The sequence below is a fragment of the Mirounga angustirostris genome, unplaced genomic scaffold (assembly GCF_029215605.1).
Source record: "Mirounga angustirostris isolate CCGP_5_RB_7025 unplaced genomic scaffold, mMirAng1.0.hap1 SCAF_10, whole genome shotgun sequence".
Lineage (NCBI taxonomy): Eukaryota > Metazoa > Chordata > Mammalia > Carnivora > Phocidae > Mirounga > Mirounga angustirostris.
Window position 1 is genome coordinate 43,344,920 of NW_026991718.1, and position 25,638 is coordinate 43,370,557.

General features: G+C 39.1%; 1 protein-coding gene across 6 annotated transcripts in view; it reads right to left on the minus strand.

Moving 5' to 3' along the window:
• CTNNA2 (catenin alpha 2) overlaps positions 1-25,638 on the minus strand; it is a 969,847-nt gene that overhangs the window by 263,891 nt on the left and 680,318 nt on the right. For all 6 annotated transcript variants that reach the window (XM_064573571.1, XM_064573572.1, XM_064573570.1 and 3 more), the window contains one exon: positions 11,049-11,129. In XM_064573571.1, the coding sequence (XP_064429641.1) occupies positions 11,049-11,129 (81 nt within the window). The remainder of the gene's footprint in view (positions 1-11,048; positions 11,130-25,638) is intronic.

Genomic DNA, 25,638 nt, shown 5'->3' on the forward strand with positions numbered 1-25,638 from the left:
ATTCTGATCTTTGGTGCTTCTGATGCAGTTTGTCTCTGTCTGTCTCTAAGTTGTTTATGTTCTGTATTTCAAATCCCAGTCACTGTATGATCATTCTCTGGTCTCCATATTTCTACAGCAGCAAGGCAATCTGACCTAGGGAATAAACTCTAGGGATTATTAACTCTGACATAGGTTTTCAGTGTGAAGAACATTAACCTAAACATTTGGAAGAAATCAATATTTTATTTTATTTTTATTATAGCCATATAGATAGCCTCATGTCCTTATGAGGAAAAGCAGATTTAAGTCTGGAAATAAGTGATTTTAAAATGTTATCTTACAATGACTCTAAAAATAATTGGCCCCGTCATGAACAGATGTAGGAAAAAGAAGTGAATGCCTTAAAATTCCTTTTTTTCTGTAAATGTTTTTGCAAAATCTATAATTCACACTTTGAGAAGCCAGCTACCTAAACATAATAGCACTTTTTAAAAAGAGGACCCAGTGAACCATAACAGCTGGAAACCTGAGAGACAATATCATAACACAACTAACATCATTTTTTGACATTCACTGCAGATTTTTTTTTTTTCTGTATATAGTATGTACATGTCACCCATCCCAAACCCTGAAGTAGTAAATGTGCTGTTGGAAATCATAAAGCACCTCTATATATTTATGTTAACCTTCCTTCTTTCCCAACTGCATCCCCCAGAGAAGTTTGGTATATGGGTGACCCAAATGCATATGCTGGTTCAATGGAGGGGCAGGATGGGGAAGGGTTATGAGCAAAGACCCTACAGCCAGACTGCGTGGGCTGAAACCTTTATGTATCCATACTCGATGTGGCCCTGGATGCATTACTTTAATTCATCTCCTCATCTGTAAAATGAGCATGATGACCTCTTCTGTCTCATAGAGCTGGTATGAGGATTAAATGTGGTCCATTCATGGAGAGAACTTAGAAGAGTGCCTGGCACGTTTTACGAACTCAATACCTGTCAGCTATAATTTATTTTTCATTTTGTGGGCAGTGATTTCAGAAGCTGCTGCTGATTACTGCCCACCTTTAGTTATATTTTTATATAAGTTCTCTATGGAGACAGGGTCTTGAAAAATACACTTTAAACATACCATCCAATGACATTTTTTGCTTGTTTGTTTTTAAATCCTTTGTTACATAATCTATTCCATTAAGTGTTCGTTCGGATGTAAAATCAGTCTATACATGACTTTCGTTGTTAGTTGAAAGTGTTCTGATTGTAATAGCAAAATTAACACTTTTGTCAAGTTGACACTTACTGAATCTCATTGCTGGAATTATTGTGATGGTTATTAAGGGTGAAGGGATAAGAATTAGGCCCTTGATTAGTTTGGGGAATAGAGAGTTGCTAAGTTTAGCAACACCCTAACTTATTATGATTATTATTTATTAGCTTCTCATAGGGAAACATTTGGGTCCTGATTTGCTTATCAACTTGGGAAGAAAAAGACTAATAACAGGACCAAAATAATAACCAGGCTAGACCAGCATCCTGGTAAGCTTAGAGAAAATCAAGAGACCACGTCTAGAATAGTTCACAGGTGGCACAGAGAAGGAGAACAAGCTGGCAGACACAGACTGGGTCCTCTCTAAGGGATGGGTAGACCATGTGGGCTACTAGGTACCCAGGCGGGGAGTCAGCCAAAAGCTTTTGTTTTTATAATGGTCTGATTCCAGAATCACAGCAGTGACAATAGCTCAGACATGGGCATACTGTGCCCGCAGCTCTAAAATTAAAACATAATGCTTAAAGCTGGCAGTTATATTCCCCTAAATCCATTTTTAATTCCAAACAAAATACTCTTAAGAGGATTCTGCTCTACCACTGCCCACTCTCATGGGTTTAATTGGCAAGATGGTTCTAAGCCAATCAATTTTAAATAACACCCTGGGGTTCTTGCAACCTTTTTCATAATTTATGACTCCCCATTTCTTTGGGATATACTGTCTAAAGAAAGGGGATCCACTCACTTGAAGATCCTACTTAAACAGAAATCCTTTTTATTCAATTACTCTTGAGTTTTTTCAATTATCTACAAAAGTCTACTTTTTTTTTTTAAATTAGGGAAGTCCAAGATTATGATCATGATTGACTTTATTTCTTTTTAATTTGGTGACTAGAACTTTGCAAGACTCCAGGGTCACCCTTCTGAAGGACACTGCCCAAACTTAGGGCTCTGAAGAAGAAGCAAGAAACTTGAGAGTGGAAACTTAAGGAGAGCCACTAGAAATGTTTTTCTTTGCTTTCAGCTTTTTTTTTTTTTTTCCCATTGTGATTTGATTGCTCTAAATATTGTATACAGGATTACATGTATACAGGGAAATGGACATGGACACTGGAGGGTTTCCATTTAAAATCTCTTCTAATAAGGTTTGTCAGAACAGAAAGTGTTTCAGCCACAGGAAAACATTCATTTGAACCACTAGCATTCAGGGGGCCACAATATCTCACTACTATTAGATACTAAGACAAAACCTTGTTAATCCAATTAACTACCTACCCAAATCTAAGATGAAGGTCTACCTGAGCCAAGCTAATCAGAATTGTTGCATATTCCATTTGTGTAAGTGCTAGGTAGCTTCTGTTTAGATCAGAGAAGCTTTTGTACCACTACAGGTGTACATGGAGAAACAGAAGAGATGGAAAGAAAGACAAAAATATCCCAACATATGGATAGGGATGGAACTGACAGATGGGAACCATCTTAGTTCTAGAAAGGCAAATTGGGAAGGAAAAGATGTTTGAACCAAATGTGGGGATGTGGTGTGAAATTATGCCATAACTTTTGGATCTTAGTATCATGAAACAATTCTCTTAATCTTTATTCCTCTCAATCTTTGGGAAAGGTGAGCAGAAAAATAATTCTTTTATGCATGGAATGATTTCAAAGGATGACATACTCCTTCCACTGCCATCCTAAAAGAAGTTCTCCAAGGAACTTGTCACCAAAACATTTCAACTTTTACCATAAATTCCATCTACAAATTTCACCACTATCCTCAGTTAAAAAAGAGTAAACCTTTTTCTGAGAATTTTAACACCAGAGTAAAAATTACTTTATCCATTCCTTCCTAATAAGACATAAAAAGTTGCTATGATAGGTCCATAAGCTCAGAGAGCTGAGGTTCCTGGCTCCTGAATGTAACAGAATGGTCTCTTCTAAAACCAAGAGATTGAGGAGGTGAGAAAACTCAGTTCATGAATTTTGCCTAGTTGACAATCTAGCCAAAGAAAGGGCCTAAAGAAGATATACTCCCACTGCTTCAAAATCTGTGATCATCAAGCATTAGGACCTGTGGCATAGGAAATAAATGCAGATTTCTTTTGCACTCATTCAATCTTATACAGCTTATAGATAGCTTACAGATTTGGTTTGGCTCTCTACTTTTATATGTAAGAAATGAAGACCAAGAGATGGCAGATCCATAGTCACACAGCCAGTTCAGTGGCAGAGCTAGAAGTAAAACCTTGGGCTCCAGACACCTGATTCAATGTTTCCCATTAACCCCAGTCCCATTTCCTACTACCCATTTCATTTCATATCAGATGGGGATTTGAATGAAGAGATGGTCTAAGAGGGCAAAGAGATAGACCTGGCCAAATATCCATCTGGTATAGGACAATGTTTTATTCTCTCTCATTTTAAGGTAAAATAAAAAGCAAATGCTTCCCCCACAAGGACTTGTTAGCTGGGTAAACTAGAGTCTTCATATTCCAGAACCAATTGTGATTTTTCTCGAGGACATTAGCTCAAGCATGCCTACAACCTACAGATGATATCCTGAAGGGAGACCAGAAAATTCCCAGTAGTAATTAGAAGGGGTGTCTTCCTCTCATTCAAGCCACTTCTAACATGCTCCTTGGTCATTCTTGCCCAGGCACCTTTCTAATCTTATCTGTACTTGACACATAAGAGAAGCGAGTGCTAGATGCAGCCATGCCAGTCGAGCTTTTCCTGCTGCACAAAGTAAGTAAGGCTTTGCTGCCTCAGGGAAGTGGTTGGTTCTAGTGACTAACACAATCAACACTTAATGAATGAGACGGATATATGCAAAAGCTACCAGTAGGAGACAGGATGCTTCTCAGGCAGAAATCAAGAGGGGGGAAAGATGGCGGTGGAGTAGGGGACCCTATTCCAACTGGTCCCCAGAATTGAGCTGGATATCTACCAAACCATTCTGAGCACCCACAAAATCAGCCTGAGATGTAAGAAGATAAATCTGGATCTTTATAAACAGAATATCGCAGGTGGTTGGTTTTGAGGTACAAAGCGGGGAGCTGTGATTCCACAGGCAGATATCAGAGGACAAATGGCAGTGAGAGGGAGCCTGGCTGTGGGGATCCTACACCACTGGTGAGCAACAGCCTCCTGTGCTGGGGACGGGGCACAGACTCCCAGCCTGGTAGTGGAGGGGAAAGGACTTTAGAGCAGTCCCTGGGACGGGGGTCGTGCATGCAAACTGGGAGTGGCTGGCGGTTTTAGAAGCACAAAGGGCAGAGGCGTGCCCTGATCTGGAGGCAGGAATGGGGGCGCTGCGGAGGGGCACACAACCCAGGACGCTGCAGTTTATAGCAGCACAGACAGAAACGGAGATAGTGTGGCCTGCAGAGCTCACTGAAGAACAGACTGCGATCTCTCTGCTCTGAGGGAGAGGGTTAGAAACGGTCTCTTCTGCTCTGACTTTCGGAAGAGATGTGGAAAGCCGCCAGAGAACAAAAGCCCCCAAAACTGGTTCTCACTGAGCCCATCCCTCACCACAGGGAGGCAGGGCAACTCTGCCCAAATAGGGTTGCCTGAGTAACAGTGCAGCAGGCCCCTCCCCTGGAAGACAGGCTGGGAGAACAAGAGGCCACAACCCTAAGATCCCTAGAAAACAGGTGCATCTTGCTTGGGTTCTGGCCAATAATTTGGACTCTATACATTCCCTCAACCACCCATCAACAGAGTGACTAGGAGGAGGAACCCCCAAAATAGGAAAGACTCAGGGATTATGACTTATGCCGCAGATTTACAAATGGATGCAGATATAACCAAGATGTTGGAGATGGAATTCAGGCTAGCAACTGTGAAGACAATAACTAGAATGGAGAAATCAATTAATGGCAACATAGAGTCTCTAAGGACAGAAATAAAAGGGGAATTGGCAGAACTTAAAAATGCTATCAATGAGATCCAATCTAATCTAGATAATCTAACAGCTAAGGTAAGTGAGGCAGAAGAAGGAATCAGTGACCTGGAAGACAATTTAATAGATAAAAAGGGAAGAGAGGAGGCAAGGGAAAAACAACGCAGAATCCACGAATATAGAATCAGAGAAATAAGTGACACCATGAAGCATTCCAATGTCAGAATTATTGGAATCCCGGAGGGAGTGGAGAGAGAGAGAGGACTAGAAGATATAGTTGAGCAAATCGTAGCTGAGAACTTCCCTAATCTGGGGAATGAAACAAACATTCGTGTCCTAGAGGCAGAGAGGACCCCTCCCAAGATCAAGGAAAACAGGCCAACACCCTGGCATGTAATAGTAAAACTCGCAAATATTGGAACCAAGGAAACCATCTTAAGGGCAGTTAGGGGGAAGAGATTCCTTACGTACAGAGGGAGGAACATCAGAATAACGTCAGACCTATCCACAGAGACCTGGCAAGCCAGAAAGGCCTGGCAAGACATATTCAGGGTACTAAACGAGAAGAACATGCAGCCAAGAATACTTTATCTGGCAAGGCTGTCACTTAGAATGGATGGAAAGATGCAGAGCTTCCACGACCGGAAGAAGTTGAAAGAATATGTGACCACTAAGCCGGCCCTGTAAGAAATATTAAGGGGGGTTCTATAAAAGGAGAAAGACCCCAAGAGTGATCTACAACAGAAATTTACAGGGACAATCTATAAAAACAACGTCTTCACAGGCAACATGATGACAATTATTTCATATCTTTCAATGATCACTCTCAACATGAATGGCCTAAACGCTCCCATAAAACGGCACAGGGTTGCAGATTGGATAAAAAGACAGGACCCATCCATATGCTGTCTACAAGAGACTCATTTTGAACCTAAAGATACATACAGACTGAAAGTGAAGGGATAGAGATCCATCTTCCATGCCAGCGGACCTCAAAAGAAAGCTGGGGTAGCAATTCTTATATCAGACAAATTAGATTTTAAACTAAAGTCTGTAGTTAGAGATACAGGAGGACATTATATCATTCTTAAAGGGTCTATCCAACAAGAAGATCTAACAATTGTAAATAACTATGCCCCCAACATGGGAACAGCCATCTACATAAGCCAACTGTTAACCAAAATAAAAAGTCATATTGATAACAATACGTTAATTGTAGGAGACCTCAATACTCCACTCTCAGTAGTGGACAGATCATGTAAGCAGAAAATCAACAAGGAAACAAGACCGTTGAATGACACACTGGACCAGATGGATCTCATAGGTATTTATAGATCATTCCACCCTAAAACAACAGAATACTCATTCTTCTCAAGCGCACATGGAACTTTATCCAGAATAGACCACATACTGGGTCACAAATCAGGTCTCAACCAATACCAAAAGACTGAGTTTATTCCCTGCATATTCTCAGACCGCAATGCTTTAAAACTGGAACTCAATCACAAGAAAAAATTTGGAAGAAATTCCAACACTTGGAAGCTAAAGACCACTCTGCTCAAGAATGTTTGGGTCAACCAAGAAATCAAAGAAGAACTTAAACAATTCATGGAAATCAATGAGAACAAAAACACATTGGTCCAAAACCTATGGGATACTGCAAAGGCGGTCCTAAGGGAGAAATATATAGCCATCCAAACCTCACTCAAAAAGATAGAAAAATCCCGAATTCACCAACTAACTCTACACCTTAAAGAACTAGAGAAAAAGCAACAAATGACATCTAAGCCATGCATTAGAAGAGAAATAATTAAAATTAGAGCAGAAATCAATGAATTAGAAACCAGAAACACAGTAGATCAGATCAATGAAACTAGAAGTTGGTTCTTTGAAAGAATTAATAAGATTGATAAACCACTGGCCAGACTTATCCAAAAGAAGAGAGAAAGGACCCAAATTAATAAAATTATGAATGAAAGGGGAGAGATCACGACCAACCCCAAGGAAATAGAAACAATTATTAGAAATTATTAGCAACAACTCTATGCCAATAAACTGAGCAATCTGGATGAAATGGAAGCCTTCCTGGAAACCTATAAGCTGCCAAGACTGAAACAGGAAGAAATTGACAACCTGAATAGGCCAATAACCAGTAACGAGATTGAAGCAGTGATCAAAAACCTCCCAAAACAGAAGAGTCCAGGGCCTGATGGATTCCCTGGGGAATTCTACCAAACATTCAAAGAAGAAATAATACCTATTCTACTGAAGCTGTTTCAAAAAATAGAAACAGAAGGAAAACTTCCAGACTCATTCTATGAGGCCAGCATTACCTTAATCCCCAAACCAGGCAAAGACCCCATCAAAAAGGAGACTTTCAGACCGATATCCCTGATGAATATGGATTCCAAAATCCTCAACAGAATCCTAGCTAATAGGATCCAACAATACATTAAAAGGATCATCCACCACAACCAAGTGGGATTTATCCCCGGGATACAAGGGTGGTTCAACATTCACAAATCAATCAATGTGATAGAACACATTAATAAGAGGAGGGAGAAGAACCATATGGTCCTCTCAATTGATGCAGAAAAAGCATTTGACAAAATACAACATCCTTTCCTGATTAAAACTCTTCAGAGTATAGGGATAGAGGGAACATTCCTCAAGCTCATAAAATCCATCTATGAAAAACCCACAGCGAATATCATCCTCAATGGGGAAAAGCTGAGAGCCTCTCCCTTAAGAGCAGGAACACGTCAAGGATGCTCACTCTCGCCACTATTGCTCAACATAGTAATAGAAGTCCTAGCAACAGCAATCAGACAACAAAAAGAAATAAAAGGTATTCAAATTGGCAAAGAAGAAGTCAAACTCTCTCTTTTCGCAGACGACATGATACTTTATGTGGAAAACCCAAAAGACTCCACCCCCAAATTACTAGAACTCATACAGCAATTCAGTAATGTGGCAGGATACAAAATCAATGCACAGAAATCAGTTGCTTTCTTATACACTAACAATGCAACTGTAGAAAGAGAAATTAAAGAAACGATTCCATTTACAATAGCACCAAAAACCATAAGATACCTCGGAATAAACCTAACCAAAGAGGTAAAGGATCTATACTCTAGGAACTACAAAACACTCATGAAAGAAATTGAAGAAGACACAAAAAGATGGAAAAATATTCCATGCTCATGGATCGGAAGAATAAACATTGTTAAAATGTCTATGCTACCCAGAGCAATCTATACCTTCAGTGCCATCCCGATCAAAATTCCAAAGACATTTTTCAAAGTGCTGGAACAAACAATCCTAAAATTTGTATGGAATCAGAAAAGACCCCGAATCACCAAGGAAATGTTGAAAAGAAAAACAAAGATGGGGGCATCAAATTGCCTGATTTCAAGCTATATTACAAAGCTGTGATCACCAAGACAGCATGGTACTGGCACAAAAATAGACATACAGACCAATGGAACAGAATAGAGAACCCAGATATAGACCCTCAACTTTATGGTCAAATAATCTTCGACAAAGCAGGAAAAAACATGCAATGGAAAAAAGACAGTCTCTTCAATAAATGGGAAAATTGGACAGGTACATGCAGAAGAATGAAACTCGACCATTTTCTAACACCATACACAAAGATAAACTCAAAGTGGATGAAAGACCTCAATGTGAGACAGGAATCCGTCAAAATGCTAGAGGAGAACATAGGCAGTAACCTCTTTGACATTGGCCACAGTGACTTTTTTCAAGATACATCTCCAAAAGCTAGTGAAACAAAAGCAAAAATGAACTTTTGGGACTTCATCAAGATAAAAAGGTTCTGCACAACAAAGGAAACAGTCAACCAAACAAAGAGGCAACCCACAGAATGGGAAGATATTTGCAAATGACACTACAGATAAAGGGCTGGTATCCAAGATCTATAAAGAATTTCTCAAACTCAACAGCCAAAAAACAAATAATCAAGTCAAAAAATGAGCAGAAGAGATGAACAGACACTTCTCTGAAGAAGACATACAAATGGCTAAGATACATGAAAAAATGTTCATCATCATTAGCCCTCAGGGAAATTCAAATCAAAACCACATTGAGATACCACCTTACACCAGTTAGAACGGCAAAAATGGACAGGGAAAGAAACAAATGTTGGAGAGGTTGTGGAGAAAGGGGAACCCTTTTACACTGTTGGTGGGAATGCAAGTTGGTACAGCCACTTTGGAAAACAGTGTGGAGGTTCCTCAAAAAATTAAAAATAGAGCTACCCTATGACCCAGCAATTGCACTACTGGGTATTTACCCCAAAGACACAGATGTAGTGAAAAGAGGGGCAATATGCCCCCCAATGTTCATAGCAGCAATGTCCGCAGTAGCCAAACTGTGGAAAGAGCTGAGATGCCCTTCAACAGATGAATGGATAAAGAAGATGGGGTCCATATATACAATGGAATATTACTCAGCCATCAGAAAGGATGAATACCTAACTTTTACATCAACATGGATGGGACTGGAGGAGATTATGCTAAGTGAAACAAGTCAAGCAGAGAAAGTCAATTATCATATGGTTTCACTTATTTGTGGAACATAAGGAATAGCATGGAGGCCATTAGGAGAAGGAAGGGAAAAATGAAGGGGGTGGAAATCGAAGGGAGAGATGAACCATGAGAGACTATGGACTCTGAGAAACAAACAGGGTTTTAGAGGGGAAGGGGGAGGGGGATTGGTTAGTCCAGTGATGGGTATTAAGGAGGGCACGTACTGCATGGAGCACTGGGTGATATACGAAAACAATGGATCGGGCGCCTGGGTGGCTCAGTCGTTAAGCGTCTGCCTTCAGCTCAGGTCATGATCCCAGGGTCCTGGGATCGAGTCCCACATCGGGCTCCCTGCTCGGCAAGAAGCCTGCTTCTCCCTCTCCCATTCCCCCTGCTTGTGTTCCTGCTCTCGCTATTTCTCTCTCTGTCAAATAAATAAATAAAATCTTAAAAAAAAAAAAAGAAAAGAAAACAATGGATCGTGGATCACCACATCAGAAATTAATAATGTATTGTATGGTGACTAACATAACATAATAAAATTTTTAAAAATTCAAAAAAAAATAAAAAAAAAAAGGAAATCAAGAGGGGATTTTATTGTAACATTATGGATGGTATAACTCTTCTAGAAAGAACACTACCAAAGAAAGTGGAGCTCACCATGGAAAGAAAGTAAGGGTTACCAGACAATAGGGTTACCAGTGTAGACATAGCACTTCCAAGATAAAATGAGGCCCTGACCAGAGATTTTTTTCATCCCCAAAAATAGACCTGTCAGACTAATACCATTAGCCATTCAAATCATCCAACTAACTTTCCTTGTTCCGGTCCCCAGTTTCCCAAACAACCATCTGATAAGCAAACATTCCCCTGGTGACTTGGATCCCCAAAGGGAATACACAGGGTCAGAGACCGTAATTAGCCCATCAGATTAAGAGTTGTGTTTCCCATTAACCATCAGCATTTTCGTTTATTCATTTAAGGTCTTTGTAGTTGTGATAAGTAAGAACCAGCAGAAATCAGAGACTGGCTCTTTATATACCTGGATCTGGAATACTGAAAAACAGATTGTAGAAGGTAGTGAATTCACCAAGTCTCTACCTGGGAAGATTGTTTCTGGGCAGTTAGCATGCTGCCTCTTCAGAGGGTGTTTTCATCACACATCTTGAGGCTGTCACATCTGTCTGCTCAGCAGACTACCTTATTGATGAAATGCTTCTGTGTATATGTAGATGCTATGAAGAATAGCAACTTGAATGTCAGCTCTAAGAAGGCACCCTGGAAAAGGATATTCTTGAAAACCACCACTCAGTACCATGCACTTAAAATAAGAACAAAAACAGTACCTGTCTCCTTAGGTCTCTTGTTTTCTTGGTCATCTTATCAATTGCAATGTTTAGAGGATCTCCTTTTTCTTTTCTTCCAGTCTATTAAGAGAAGAGAAACAATCTCTGGTTTAGAAAATTCAATGTTAGAAACATTAAAATTAAAAAAAAAAAAAAATCCAGAAACACACTTGACTGGTAGAATCCAAGCAAGAGAGAGAGAGAGAGAGGGAGAGAGGAAATTCCTTTCAATACACAGCTATTACGTGTTGGTTCTCTAAACTCTAAAGTTGGTTTTCTCTGAAATAAAAATTTAAATTGCTGAAAAACAATATATTCTCAGGATGGTTTACACATATGTCCATACTCAACTTCATGCAAGTATGTTTTCTTCCTGCTCCAGACATTCATCAATTAAGTAAACACAGGAGGTTTGCTTTTGCCTTCAAATACAAATGTTTTTTTGCTACTCTCTTATGTAAGCACAGTTCTGAATAGAAAATGATTGAGATGATAAAAACCAAATTAGAAAACATTTAAAATAAATCATCAGAATTCAGAATTTCATTCCAATATATCCTAGACCATATTGTAACTTCTGTATCAAAGTCAAAAGAGATGCTTTACTACAAAATATAGTGTTTGTAATTTCTGTTCTGTCATGCAGTGGGATGCTAAACATGATAATAAGGAACCCACAGCTTGAAATCATAAGGAAAATGTCCCTTATGACTCTAAGAGGCAGAGGTAAAGGCAAAACAAACAAACAAATGAAAAATCCAAAAATCTCTTCTTTAATAAATTATTCACTTAGAAGTTGGGGAGTTTCACTGAATAGTTTCTTTTTCTCTTTTCTTTCCTTCCTTCCTTCCTTCCTTCCTTCCTTCCTTCCTTCCTTCCTTTCTTTCTTTCTTTATTCCTGCCTTCTTTTTTTTTTATGGCTATAGTAAAACAATTAAACCAAACAAAATAGAATCTATATTATCTTTTTAAAACCACAACAGGAACAACAAAATTCCCATGGATGGAAAGCTCTACATAACTTTATGGATGGCATTATCTTCTCTCTAAGAGAAAATTATTTTCAAAAACTTTTCAAATATATTAAATTATCTATCCTTTAGTCAAACACCCTATAGATTTATTTATTTATGGTCCTAGTGGCGAGTCAATTCTTGTTCCATACTCAAGTCTCTGTAGAGTCATGTAGGTCTCTATAGTAATTTGTGTATATGATGAAATGATAACAAGATAGTGTGTTTTGAGGATCCATAGAAATTACCATTCAAGAGATTTCTAAATATTCTCTTCCAATGACAAAATCCTGGATACATAAAACTGATATATATATACATCAGGTCTGCTTACAACTAGATTTAAAGCAGTCATTTTTTCTGCAACTTGCTTAATTTTTTTTTTCTGAACAAACGTCTGATGTATAACCCTATATAGTTTTTACTAAAAAGCCAAAACCAGGGTATATGTCTGTATATTTTTAACCATCTAAAATCTTATAAATCCCCATATCTTTTCCACTCCCTAAACTCTTATTCTGACCCTTTCATGTGTTTACACTGAAGTTTATAAGTAGAAAGAGCTTAAAATAAAATGGTAACATTTTACAGTGTTAAAATATCAGTGTACAAATAGCTCTAAGAAAAGAAAAGTGTATGGAGAAGAACAATGTGCTGCATTACCTGTGGAGGGAAGCTGGTTACACAGCAAGTGTGACTCTGGTGCCCTGTCTCCAGATCCAGGCATGCCATAAGCCTAGCAGCCAAAGCTGCTTCTTTTCTCTTTAGCTTTCTTCTTGCAAACAGGATGTTCACCATTAAAATATGAGAAGGTCTAGCCCATGATCGTTCTGAGAACCAGATTTCCTACGTCCTATTTATGATAGTAATAAAAACTGACTTTGAAAAACTACAGTTATGAGTTGGTTTAAAATGTGGCTATGAGAGAAGGAAACTGGATCACTGAACTTTTCAATGTAAAAAACAAAAAATCAAGACAGTATGAAAATACAAAATGATTACTAAAAAAAAATACTAAGTGTTAGACACTGGGATCATTTCTTCCTGCCAGTGGCATCTCATTATTGCCATTTGAGAAATGAAAAAATAAAACCAGAACAGGCCTGGGATTAGGGAGAGGGCAATGAGGCACTGACCTCAGATATGACATTTAAGGGGGCACCAAAGAACTCAGTAATCAAGATAATATTTTAATGCAATATTTTCAAAAATCAAATTAATGCAAAAAAACCCATGTTGAACAAATACCAAAATTTTAAATAAAAACAGGATCCCACAGGGCAAGGATTAGGATAAGGCAAGTGAAGTGAGTCACGTAGGTCAGGTATTTCTTAATTTTAAATTTAAGAAAACTGGGGATGGGGATGAAGGAGTGCACTTGTCATGATAAGCATTGGGTATTGTATGAATACATGTATGAATACATGAATATATGTATGTATTGAAGTGTTGAATCACTACATTGTACACCTGAAACCAGTATTATGCTGTATGTTAACTAACTGGCAGAAAGAAAAGAAAAAGAAAAGAAAAGAAAAGAAAAGAAAAGAAAGAAAGAAAGAAAGAAAGAAAGAAAGAAAGAAAGAAAGAAAGAAAGAAAGAGAAAGAAAGAAAGAAAGAAAGAAAGAAAGAAAGAAAGAAAGAAAGAAAGAAAGAAAGAGAAAGAAAGAAAGAGAAAGAAAGAAAGAAAGAAAGAAAGAAAGAAAGAAAGAAAGAAAGAAAGAAAGAAAGAAAGAAAGAAAACTGAGGAATGCATGTATACTAAAAGGAGAATAAATCTCTGTTTACCTACAATTCAAATTTAACTGAGTGTCCTGTATTATTATGTGCTTGATCAGGTAACCTTATCCGTAGGGGTAATGGTGATGCTCAAGATTGTAACTGGGGTTGTTAAAGACACATGTGGGAAGGCTCCATTGCCTCATTCTGTGAAAAGAAGGGCAACAATGGGATTCTGTATCCCATTTGGGATCAATAACTGTAACTGCAAAGCATATGTTCATTAGATGTGAAGCATCATTTTGGTCACTGTGAGAAACTCACAAAAAGTGAGATTTATGATCCTCATGCTCAAGGAGCTCCTAATTCAGGAGAGTAAACCAGAACATGAAATTAAGAACACCAACAACTATGCAGAGAGACTAACACTGTAACAGGCTAAATTAGTTGTTCAAAAGAGGGAGATGTTGCATTTGGGAAGTCAAGTAATCTCAGAGGAGTGGGGGAATTTAGCTACACATTAAGTGCTAGTTAAGATCTGAATAGGAAAGAGGGAAGTACTTGAAGGGAGGACAGGGTGGCAAAAAGAAAGTCATCCAGTCAAGAAACAGCAAACAGACTGAGGGTTCCAGAGGGGAGGAGGGTAGGTGGATGGATTAGCCTGGTGATGGGTATTAAAGAGGGCATGTCCTGCATGGAGCACTGAGTGTTATACGCAAACAATGAATCATGGAACACTACATCAAAAACTAATGATGTAATGTATGGTGATTAACGTAACATAATAAAATAAAATTAAAAGAAAAAAACAAACAAACAGCAAGGTGGGTTCTAGGAGGACAGTGAGTGGAATGGTGCAGTCTTTTCTCTATGGTGTAAAGGGATAGGTTTGACAAATAGGAGAGAAAAGCTGCTTTTCTAAGGCTTCTTCATAGTGTGATTACTGCCGACTATATTTTGATCTTCAAACTCAGAGGATATCTGGTGACATTAGCATTCCATGTCACTGTGTTGTCAGGATTCTGCTTGTGTAATATTTACAATCCTGGGTTTCTTCTGCTTCTGAGTCTTCGGCTAAAGATAACTAAAAAAATACAGATGACTTGGGTGCCATATTTGCTCTCACTATTTAGAGAGGCTGGGTAATGGCAAAGCAAGGACTAGAACTTTGGAAATTTTGGCCACTGGCTGTAGTTGTTAATTCATCAGCCCTTTGTCAGCTCTAATTTCTTTAAATAAGGTATGTGTGTAGGAATAATGGTAATTGATCCTTAATGCTCAGATTAACACAGCAAATGGGGACTAGCAAACCATCACTTCATGCTTTTCTGGGCTCTATTAGGTTGACATATGGAAATACTTTTAAATTATCAGCTTAAATTGGACAAGAAGCCAATCACTGAGAGAGAAAAAAAATAAAAAAGTCTTGCCTCCTAGTGGCAGTCATCCATTAGTAGGCTCTGTGATCTTGGACTAACAATTTGCCCACTTTTTATATCTGAGTTTTCTCATGAACACAATGGGTAGTGTAATATATGCCCTGTCTTTTCACCAGGTTAGCAGGACGATCAATCATGATGTCAATGTGCTAGAAAAAATAAAAGGCATTAACAGTATTCAGAGTAATTAGGAAAGTATTTTTGCTGTGGAAAAAAATGAGAGAATTGATTTGGAAACTATGTAGAAACTATTTTTGGGTTACCTAGGGGTGGGGGTAACAGTCAGTTGGGGCTTTCTCATCTCTAAAATGTGGATAATGTTTTCTCTGTGGGGTTGCTGGGAACATTAAGAGAAATAGAATTTGTAAGAGTTAGCACAGTCCTTAACCCAGCAGAGGTGACTCAATCAATGTTAGTTTCCCCTCCTTCCCCATCCCATGGATCCCCTCAAAGCTGAGGACAACAAGGTCCAGAGAGATGAATGGATTCTGATCACCTCGCTACTTAGTGTCTGACCAGGACTTCTGTGCTCCCAGTCCAGGGATTTTCCATTCCATGTCCAAACCATCCTCCGTCTCTTAAATTCTAGGATTCTGTTTATAGAGTTTCACGTGTTTCTGTTCAAAGGTTACCAAAAAAATTTAAAAATAGAAAAATCTCAGTTTGAGTTATATTTCCTTTGTCACGTTTTGTCCACAGATCTTGTGATCTTGTGTGCCTTTCTCAGACATGCTCCCCACTTGCCTACTTTATCTTCACAGAGAGATGTGAGCGAGTCTGCAATAGAGATAGCTATTTAATAAATACTGTTATTTTTAAAAAAGTAGAAAGAAGAAAGAAGAAGAAGACGATGACGACAGGCGGGAGTCTTCTTTCACATTGCTGCAGGCGACTTTCCCAGCTGCCATCTGTTGTGCTAGGGAGGTGCATGATTATTAAACTTTATTTGTTTTAGAATTTGGGCTCTATTTTACAAAACACATTTGGAGTATAGCCATGATTTGAACTGATGGGAAGAAAAGAGAATGAATTTCCTGATTTGGATTTTTATAGGGGATCCTTTATTCTCCCATTCTCTGGCTCTGAACTCAAGTCCAGTTTGCCAAAGCATCAGATGCTGTCAAGAAGATGTTCATATTTCCATTTAATCTTACACAAAAGGATTGGGGCCATTAACAGAAATTTTGATTTTTCACAATTAGTCTTCTGGAACAAGTCAATATTTTAGTTCAGTAACTTGTTTATATTTGCCTCTTTGGGAAATAAAAGCCTCCTCTCTCTTTTAGATAAGGATCTTCTTTTTCCTTCTTTCTCTTTTTTTACTATATTATTATTACTTTTTATTTTATTATGTTATGTTAATCACCATACATTACATCATTAGTTTTTGATGTAGTGCTCCATGATTCATTGCGTATAACACCCAGTGCTCCACTCATTACGTGCCCTCTTTAATACCCATCACCAGGCTAACCCATCCCCCCACCCCCTCCCCTCTAGAACCCTCAGTTTGTTTCTCAGAGTCCATAGTCTCTCATGGTTCGTCTCCCCCTCCGATTTCCCCCCCTTCATTTTTCCCTTCCTGCTATCTTCTTTTTTTTTTTTTTTAACATATAATGTATTATTTGTTTCAGAGGTACAGGTCTGTGATTCAACAGTCTTACACAATTCACAGTGCTCACCATAGCACATACCCTCCCCAATGTCTATCACCCAGCCACCCCATCCCTCCCATCCCCCACCACTCCAGCAACCCTCAGTTTGTTTCCTGAGATTAAGAATTCCTCATGGGCGCCTGGGTGGCTCAGTTGGTTAAGCGACTGCCTTCGGCTCAGGTCATGATCCCAGGGTCCTGGGATCGAGTCCCACATTGGGCTCCCGGCTCAGCGGGGAGCCTGCTTCTCCCTCTGACCCTCTCCTCTCTCATGCTGTTTCTCTCTCGTTCACTCTCTAATAAATAAATAAATAAAATCTTTAAAAAAAAAAAGAATTCCTCATATCAGTGAGAGCATATGATACATGTCTTTCTCTGATTGAATTATTTTGCTCAGCATAATACCCTCCAGTTCCATCCATGTCATTGCAAATGGCAAGATTTCATTCCTTTTGACGGCTGCATAATATTCCAGTGTGTGTGTGTATGTATATGTGTGTATATATATATATCACATATTCTTTATCCATTCATCTGTCGATGGACATCTTGACTCTTTCCATAGTTTGGCTATTGTGGACATTGCTGCTATAAACAGTGGGGTGCATGTACCCCTTCAGATCCCTACATTTGTATCTTTGGGGTAAATACCCAGTAGTGCAATTGCTGGATGGTAGCTCTATTTTCAACTTTTTGAGGAACCTCCATACTGTTTTCCAGAGTGGCTACACCAGCTTGCATTCCCACCAACAGTGTAGGAGGGTTCCCCTTTCTCCGCATCGCATCCCCGCCAACATCTGTCGTTTCCTGACCTGTTAATTTTAGCCATTCTGACTGGTGTAAGGTGGTATCTCATTGAGGTTTTGATTTGGATTTCCCTGATGCTGAGCAATGTTGAACACTTTTTCATGTGTCTGTTGGCCATTTGGATGTCTTCTTTGGAAAAATGTCTATTTATGTCTTCTGTCCATTTCTTGATTAGATCATTTTATTTTTTTAAAGATTTTATTCATTTATTTGACAGAGAGAGAGACAGCGCAAGTAGGCAGAGTGACAGGCAGAGGGAGAGGGAGAAGCAGGCTCTCTGCTGAGCAGGAAGCTGGACATGGGGCTCAATCCCAGGACCCCAGGATCATGACCTGAGCTGAAGGCAGCCACTTAACTGACTGAGCCACCCAGGCACCCCTCTTTTTTACTATATTAATATCCACCACCACTTCTGAAATACTGAAGAGGTGTACAATATATTTATATTATATGCTGAATATTATACAACTGATACTAAGTCCCTAATTTATAAAACAAAAAAGGGAATATTAATTTTTATATTTCTGAAATTGAGTATTTGTTTAAAGGCCATTCCTCATCTCACCCTAAACACATAATTCAGTACAAGTGGTCCCTCATGGAAGCCCTGGAACATAAATCTACCATCTCAGTGCTTCCCCCAGATCCATGGTTTTATGTGAGTTTCGAGGCACGATATTAATGTGGGAAATGGCTATGAGAAGGCAGATGTCGATCACTCTTTTCCTTTTTCTAAAGGTATCTTCCAACTTGATTGAATGTATGAGAAATCTTCAAAATATCACATAGCTGTAATTCTAATATATTGAATTTGTAGGGAGCTAATCAAATGCCCAGTCTTCAAACTGTTGTTATTTGAAAGAAGTGGCAGTCAAAATCATCAGAATGGCAGAAAGCAATAACATGCCATGCACTTTATCTCCAACATATTTTCCTGTCATTTAAACCTATAATTTAGACAACAGGAAGGAGGAGAAAAAATTATCTATTGATCCAGCAGTCATCCCATTGTATTTGGAGGGTTGCCCATCTACCCTCAAACCCTGAATATAGGAATCATATTCTTATTACGAATAGCACCATTATTTATGGAACCTTGAACATTTCGTAATACCTTTATATTATGTGTAAATCACAGTCTGAGAATGTGGATCTTTCTAAACATTTCCCTTTCACTAGCTATGGCCATTTCTCTTGGAAAAGAAATGGGTGATATCTCTCTAGAATGGATAAAAGTTTAGCAGTGGCCACAAATCAAACCCATGATCAGGATACTTTGACCATATCACAATCCAGCTTTCCTGGAACCTGGAATGAATGGGGTTGGGTGGAGGGGTAGATAAAGGTAGAAAGGGAAAAAACTAATGACAACATGTCAGGGCAAAAATGCATCTGACACTTCTCTGAGATCTTGTCAGTGCTCAAGGATAGAATCATCAATATATAAGATAAGAATATAAAGAGAGCATTATTGGTAAGACTCCCTGACCCTGTTTATTGGCCCAGCATTATCAGTACACACATTGGACATAATTTCCATTACATACATTTATACTTTCCATTATATATTAATTTGTAAAGTAACACTTCATGAGGATAGTCTTTATTTTGCTTATCATTATATCCTTGGCACCTGTGCATGGCACATAATAGGCATTCGATAAATTATATTAAATCAATGAATGAAACACATGGGCTTCTGAATCCAGTTGCACCTAAAGCCAAAGTCGATCAGTGGATTTCCTGCTGAGATGAGTGAATCATTAATTCCCCTCATATTTCTTTATTTTGGGTTTCTCTCAGCTACAACCAAAAAAGTCCTGACTAAATCAGAGACCATAAAATATCAGACCAAAATAATTTGAAGGCAAGATGGTAGAAGGGAAAGACCCTGACAAGACTATGGACACAGCCCAGAGCACTCCCTGAGACCTCAGGCCTTTGCTTCATTCACAGGGTTTTCTCTAGCACTAATTTCTACCCAAGCTCTAAATCCTAATAAAAACCAATTAGTCACTAGCCTTGAGAATTTGTCCATCAAAAAGTCTCTAAGATTTCTGCTTTCCCTCAAACCCTTCTTCCCATGGAACCCACCTATCCCAGTGTAGGCCTCTAACACCACACTAACACCTTTTTGATTTCCCTCCTTCATAATCCTCAGTATGGCCTGTCAAAACCAAGCTTTTACTTCTGAGGCTCAATCCCTCAGTTCCTATTTAATTCTTACTGGATCCCTTGTAATAGCCCACCTCTCTAATTAATTTGTTCTTTTTCAATGATTCAAACTTTTTGTCTCATGTTAGTGCCTGGAAGAAAGGAGCCATTCTCTCTTCAACCATTTGCCTAATTAAATTTTACCCATTCTTCCAGAAACAGCTCAAAATCCTCTTCCTCTAGGAAGTATTTTTAAATGGATCTAGCCCTTGAAGATCTTCACCTCTTTTGACCATATCCTTCAACCAGGTACTATGCCAAAGGATACAGACGTTAACAATTTACCATCCTGCATTATTTATTAAGTTTTCATGTGGCTGCAGAGTAGAATCTGAGCTTTTTGTGGGTGGTGAATGTTTGAGTTTTCTCTCAGAAAACTCAGTATGAAACTCCTAAGAACAGCCCCAGAAATACCTGTTCATGTATAGAAAAATGGATGCTCCAAGTAGGCACCTGTGGATAGGAAGAAGGTATGCAAGGGATGAATGATTTGGAAAATGTAGGGTCCTAAAAATAAATTTCACCTGTTTCACAATTTTCTGCTCAAAACCACAGGAAGTTGTTGGCACCTGTGTAATGTTACAATTCTTGCTCCTTTACTTACTTTATCAACACAGGTGTAGTCCTCAATGATTATCTCCCAGACAACCCTGCAGAGAAGATATTTTTCATCAAAGCCCCACCCTCCCCCCCAGCTCCCAACCTTGGGTTAATTAACCACACATTCCTTCAAAGCCTGTGAGAGACCATGACCTGGGAAAACTGCTAAAAAATGTCATTTTATCTTTACAGTTGAGATGAAAGTAGCGAAGGCAAAGTGCAAATTTCCATTGATTTTATACACACACAAAAACACATATATACCCACACTAAATAAACCATTTAAATTTCAGTGGAATTTAAACTTCCACTTCAGTTTTAAGTGCATAGTCCCCCAACCACTCAGTTACAGTTAAAGCTATCAACACCTAAAGGATCCCTAGAGTCTGGCATTTTCTAACTTCTCAAAAAGAGGTCAATAAGAGTGTCCATGTTGTTGAGAGTTCACAGAAATCAGAAAACACTCAGGAAGAGGGTTACCTCAGTTTATGGAAAGTCTTTCTCTGTAGAGCTCCCTTGCCTTAGCCTCCCTATGCCACATCTAACAATATATCAGGGGCCAGTTCATGTTATAATTCCTTCATCACACATTCCTGACCTCTCAGTTCATCAGGAGCCCATCCTCCTCTGAGTGCCTGAAGCCATCTACATCATTATCTTTATCATCAAAATAGCTATTTATTTGGTGTTTTATGAATAATTCCCACTCAGGCAACACTCATATATTGTGCAAGTCTCTTGCATCATTAATTAAATTTCTGATATCTAAAGCAAGTCTCTTGCATTGTTAATTGAATCTCAGATATCACACTCTAAAGGTAAAATGCAAATATACAGATGCATCATTATGATATTGTCTTGTTCTGAAACTTGTCATGATATAATCATATATCTGTTCCTTCTTCCCAGTTGGAGGCACAGGAGCTTAAGGGCAGTGTATAGTCAACTCAGGCTGCCATAACAAAATACCATAGACTGGGTGGTTTAAGGAACAAACATTTATTTTCTCACAGTTCTGGAAGCTGAAGAGTCCAAGACCAATGTTCAGTAGGTTTGGTTTCTTCTGAGGGCTCTCCCTGTGGCTCATAGACATCTACCTTTTCACTACGTCCTCACGTGGTAGAGAAAGAGCAAGCTCTCTGGTGTCTCTTTTTATAAGGGTACGAATCTCATGAAGGCCCTACTCTAATACCTCACTTAAAACTAATTACTTCCCCAAAGCCCCATTTCCAAATACCATCACACTGGGGTATTCATCAACATATGAATTTTGGAGAGACATAATAGTCAGGAAGTTGTCAGCCAATTATACGTCCTTGAAACCCTGAAACTTCTTACAGAGTGCCTTATGCAGAATAGGTGTTAAACAAATTAGAAATATGTATAGATATGTACATACAAATATGTATTGAATATAAATGAAGTAATTAGTATTCTGACTGCTTGACATGACTTCATGATACGGATCTTTGGCAGTAAGGCTACTTTTGTGCAGAAGTAGAGTGAAAGGGAAGCTGTGTTGGTAGCTTCATCAACGGTAGAGTAATATTGCTGCTAACTCTCTTTCCACACTCATTCTCCTCCTTCCCTGTTCAAAAATCTCACCTAAGCAGGGAGAAGATGGAAATCAAAGACTATAATTGCATGCACAGAATTAAGATACATGCACTTGGGACAAGAAACATACAAATCCTTCTCTTAGCATAGTGGGAGGTGAGGGTAGATAAGCTTGAGGACACTAGATACCAAAAAAGAATGGGTTTGGTGAAATGGTGCTTCTACGAGAGGAGCAGAACCTTGACTGGGACAAAGAAGCAGGTCATACTAGAGAACACCTGGGATCATTCTGTTGGCCAACCCTACAGCAAAGGAAAGGGAAGAAGTTTCCTGGTGAACACTGGGAAAAGGAAACTCATGGTTTAGGAGTACTGAGCACTTTATGCATGCCCGGGGACCCCCAAAGAGATTTCCTTTCATATTTCAAAACCAAGCCTTTTCCCCCACCCAAACAAATCTGACTTCTTTTGGTCTTTGCCAAAGCCTGTGAAGACTGCTCCTCCTGTCCTCTCTAGCATCACCACCAACCAATCTTGGCATAAGCCTTCATCTCATGCTCTTTCCAAAAGTCCAGCACTGTCTGAAAAGCAACCACATAGATCCTGATACCTGTAAGCCTTAGCACTATGAGGGACTAAAAGAAAATAATATTTGGACAGTCAAAATAACTGAAAAACTATTTTATTTATACACTAGCAATCCCCAATCTAGAGCTATTAACTTCATTGTTAATCCTTTGGTGTTGTCTTTTATTTTCTAGGAGCAGAGTTTATGAAGCCTTGGGCTCTTTCTCCACTTTGTAAACCCATCCCCAAGCCAGAATGGAAATAGGCTGCTCTCCACCTCCAGCACCAACACCCAGGAGGCCACTGGCATGTGACCAAGGGGCAAGCAGGGGCATTTCCTGAGGCTTCTCTGATGCCCTTCTCCCTGAGAATGCTTAGAATCTGCCCCATAACAGAATCATCTCTTGGGGCATTTGCTCACACTTGGAACTGATGAAAACTTTATGAGGCAAATGCCATTTTTGCTGCATGATAGTTAAAAACTAAACTAAGTAGAAAGCAGGCCGAAACCCTGGAACACATGTCTCACATTGTCCCAAATATTCCTCACTATGTGGCTCCCATAAACACCATCTGCTGTGTTAATTTGTAAAGAGTTACAAGGTTCTTAAAATTACACTTTGCTCTCTGTAGTGTACACTGTGTCTATTAAGGGGGGTAGGGCATTGAGAATGCGTATCACATCTATCCAGACACTGAGATCTTTTTCCTACTAGGCTGGGATCTTGCTGAAAGTTTGCTAGGTCTGCATGGAATTTTAAGAAGTGTATCATATTCTCCCCACCAGCTGTAGGAAAAAAAAAAAATTGAAAATAAAATACATACAACAAAGCCTTTGCCCTAGATTATAATTCCAGCATCTTATACATTTTCAAATTGTGAGCACATCTCCCACTTCACTGGATGCTCATGACAATACAAAGTCCTTAGCTATAAGTCAAAGAGGGTGAATAGCCAAAATTGGGAGAACTTCTTGGGTGAGACTTAATTCTCCATTGTAGACTCCTGACCTCCAGGGTCCCCTCAGGGCCCTCAGGTGGTAAATGAGAGTGTTTGTCAATTGCTTATCCCTGTCTTCTCACAAAGCCAGAAAAGAAACATCTATGTTCCCAAACAAACGTCTCTGATGGCGCAGGGCTATGGCAACAGGCTGCTAATGTACATTTTAGGTAAATTAAGTCCCCAGAGGAGGTGCTGGTTAAACGGCGATAAATGGTGGCTAGAAATGAGAAAGTAAATAGGAGAGTTTGGGGCTCCGTAATCTTTCAGCTAGAAACTGTCAACGTGACAAAGTTGTTGCAAACACAGGTTCCTAGGCCCCTCTATTCAGTAGCTCTGGAGTAGGCTGGAAATCTTCATTTTTTAATAAGCATTTGAAGAATTATGGACAAGCTCTGGAAACACAGGGATAGCTCAGTGGGTAGGAAAATCTTTCCAACTGTGGCCCAGGGATCTGCATTTTCAGATTTCCATGAAGTTCTACTGATCAGCCAATTTTGGGAACCAAGAGGTTTGTGACAATTTACTGGTGGTAAACCTAAAATAGGACTAAGGATTACAATTAAGGCAGTTCTCCTTAATTCTTGATGAATTACTCTATCTTAAAAACATAAGTTTCCAAACCAAACTAATTAGAAACAAAAAACAAAAAAAACTATGCTGCCTGAGAAACCAAAACAATATAGACACAGCCTGCCACATCATTTCATAGAAAGTCCCTGCATAAAGAAAAAGAAAGTTAAATCAGCTTCCCCAAATTCCTTGCCTGTCATTATTACATCTACATGTAGACATCAGAATAAGACTAGCTAGATGCAATGAACATGGAAATAAACAAGGATGCTGCTCTCACCAAAACATAGAGAGTTTAAGAAAATTTTGCACCATCACACACAAACTATAAAAGGGGATCCTGATCCACGCTGATCCTGATTTCAGAGCTTCTATTGGTAAACCAAGTCTACACTCTGCTAATTTCCCAACATTTTCTGAAAATGTACTCCCAATCTCCTCTTTCCATGGTCACAACTTCTCTAATCCCCCATAAGTACATCCCAGTCCTCAGAGAAGAGTTTCTTTGAGCACCCCATAATAACTTTCTACCTACCAGTTTTACCTCCTTTTCTCCATCCTGAAGCAACATTCTATGGGCCAGATCAGGCCCTACCTCTCCCTGACCACACAGCCCATATAGACTTCTCCTTTCTCTCAACCACCATAGTAATCAGCATAGTCCTTTTCTGATGTTCAACCATAGCATCCCCTCAGACAATTTCCTGCATAGCCTTCTTTGGGCAAACTGGCACTGAGTGGTCTCGCCCCTCGGTGAGTGGTCTCATAGTCAGACATCTGGCTATAGCCGCCTCCTGACTTCCAAGCTCTGATAAAAAAGGCAGGGTTCAGGCTAAAGGTTGTTGCTTGAATTTTCTCTGTTCACTCTAAGTAAGCTGAACTGAATGAACTACTGTTGCTTCCAATTAAGTCATCAAGCCCATGAAAAACTGGATTCTTAACACTGATTGTAAGAAAATAAATTATTAGAACAGGTTGGCAATAACCCCCGAATTGTTTGGTGATACAACTATCAATTGCATTTATAATGCAGTAGAGTAAAATAAAAATGTTGTGATCGTATTTTGCATTTCAATGTATGTCTAAATGAATGTGTGTGGGGGTGTTACAAGTTCATCTGCCATTATCACTTAACTGCATGGGCACCCTCTCCACTAGCAAAGTGTAAGCTCTGTGAAAGAAAGATCACATTTCGCTGTATCAGGTACAATGTCCACAAAAGGAGTTTCTTTTGTACACAATAAAGCCTTGTACAGTTGACCCTTGAACAATGTGGGGGTTAGAGGGGCTAAACCCCCGCACAGTTGAAAATCCACATACAACTTCTGATTCCCTAAAAACTTAACTACTAATAGCCTACTGCTGACCAGAAGCCTCACTGATAACATAAACAGCCAATCAACACACATTTTGTATGTTGTATATAAAAATACTGTATTCTTACAATAA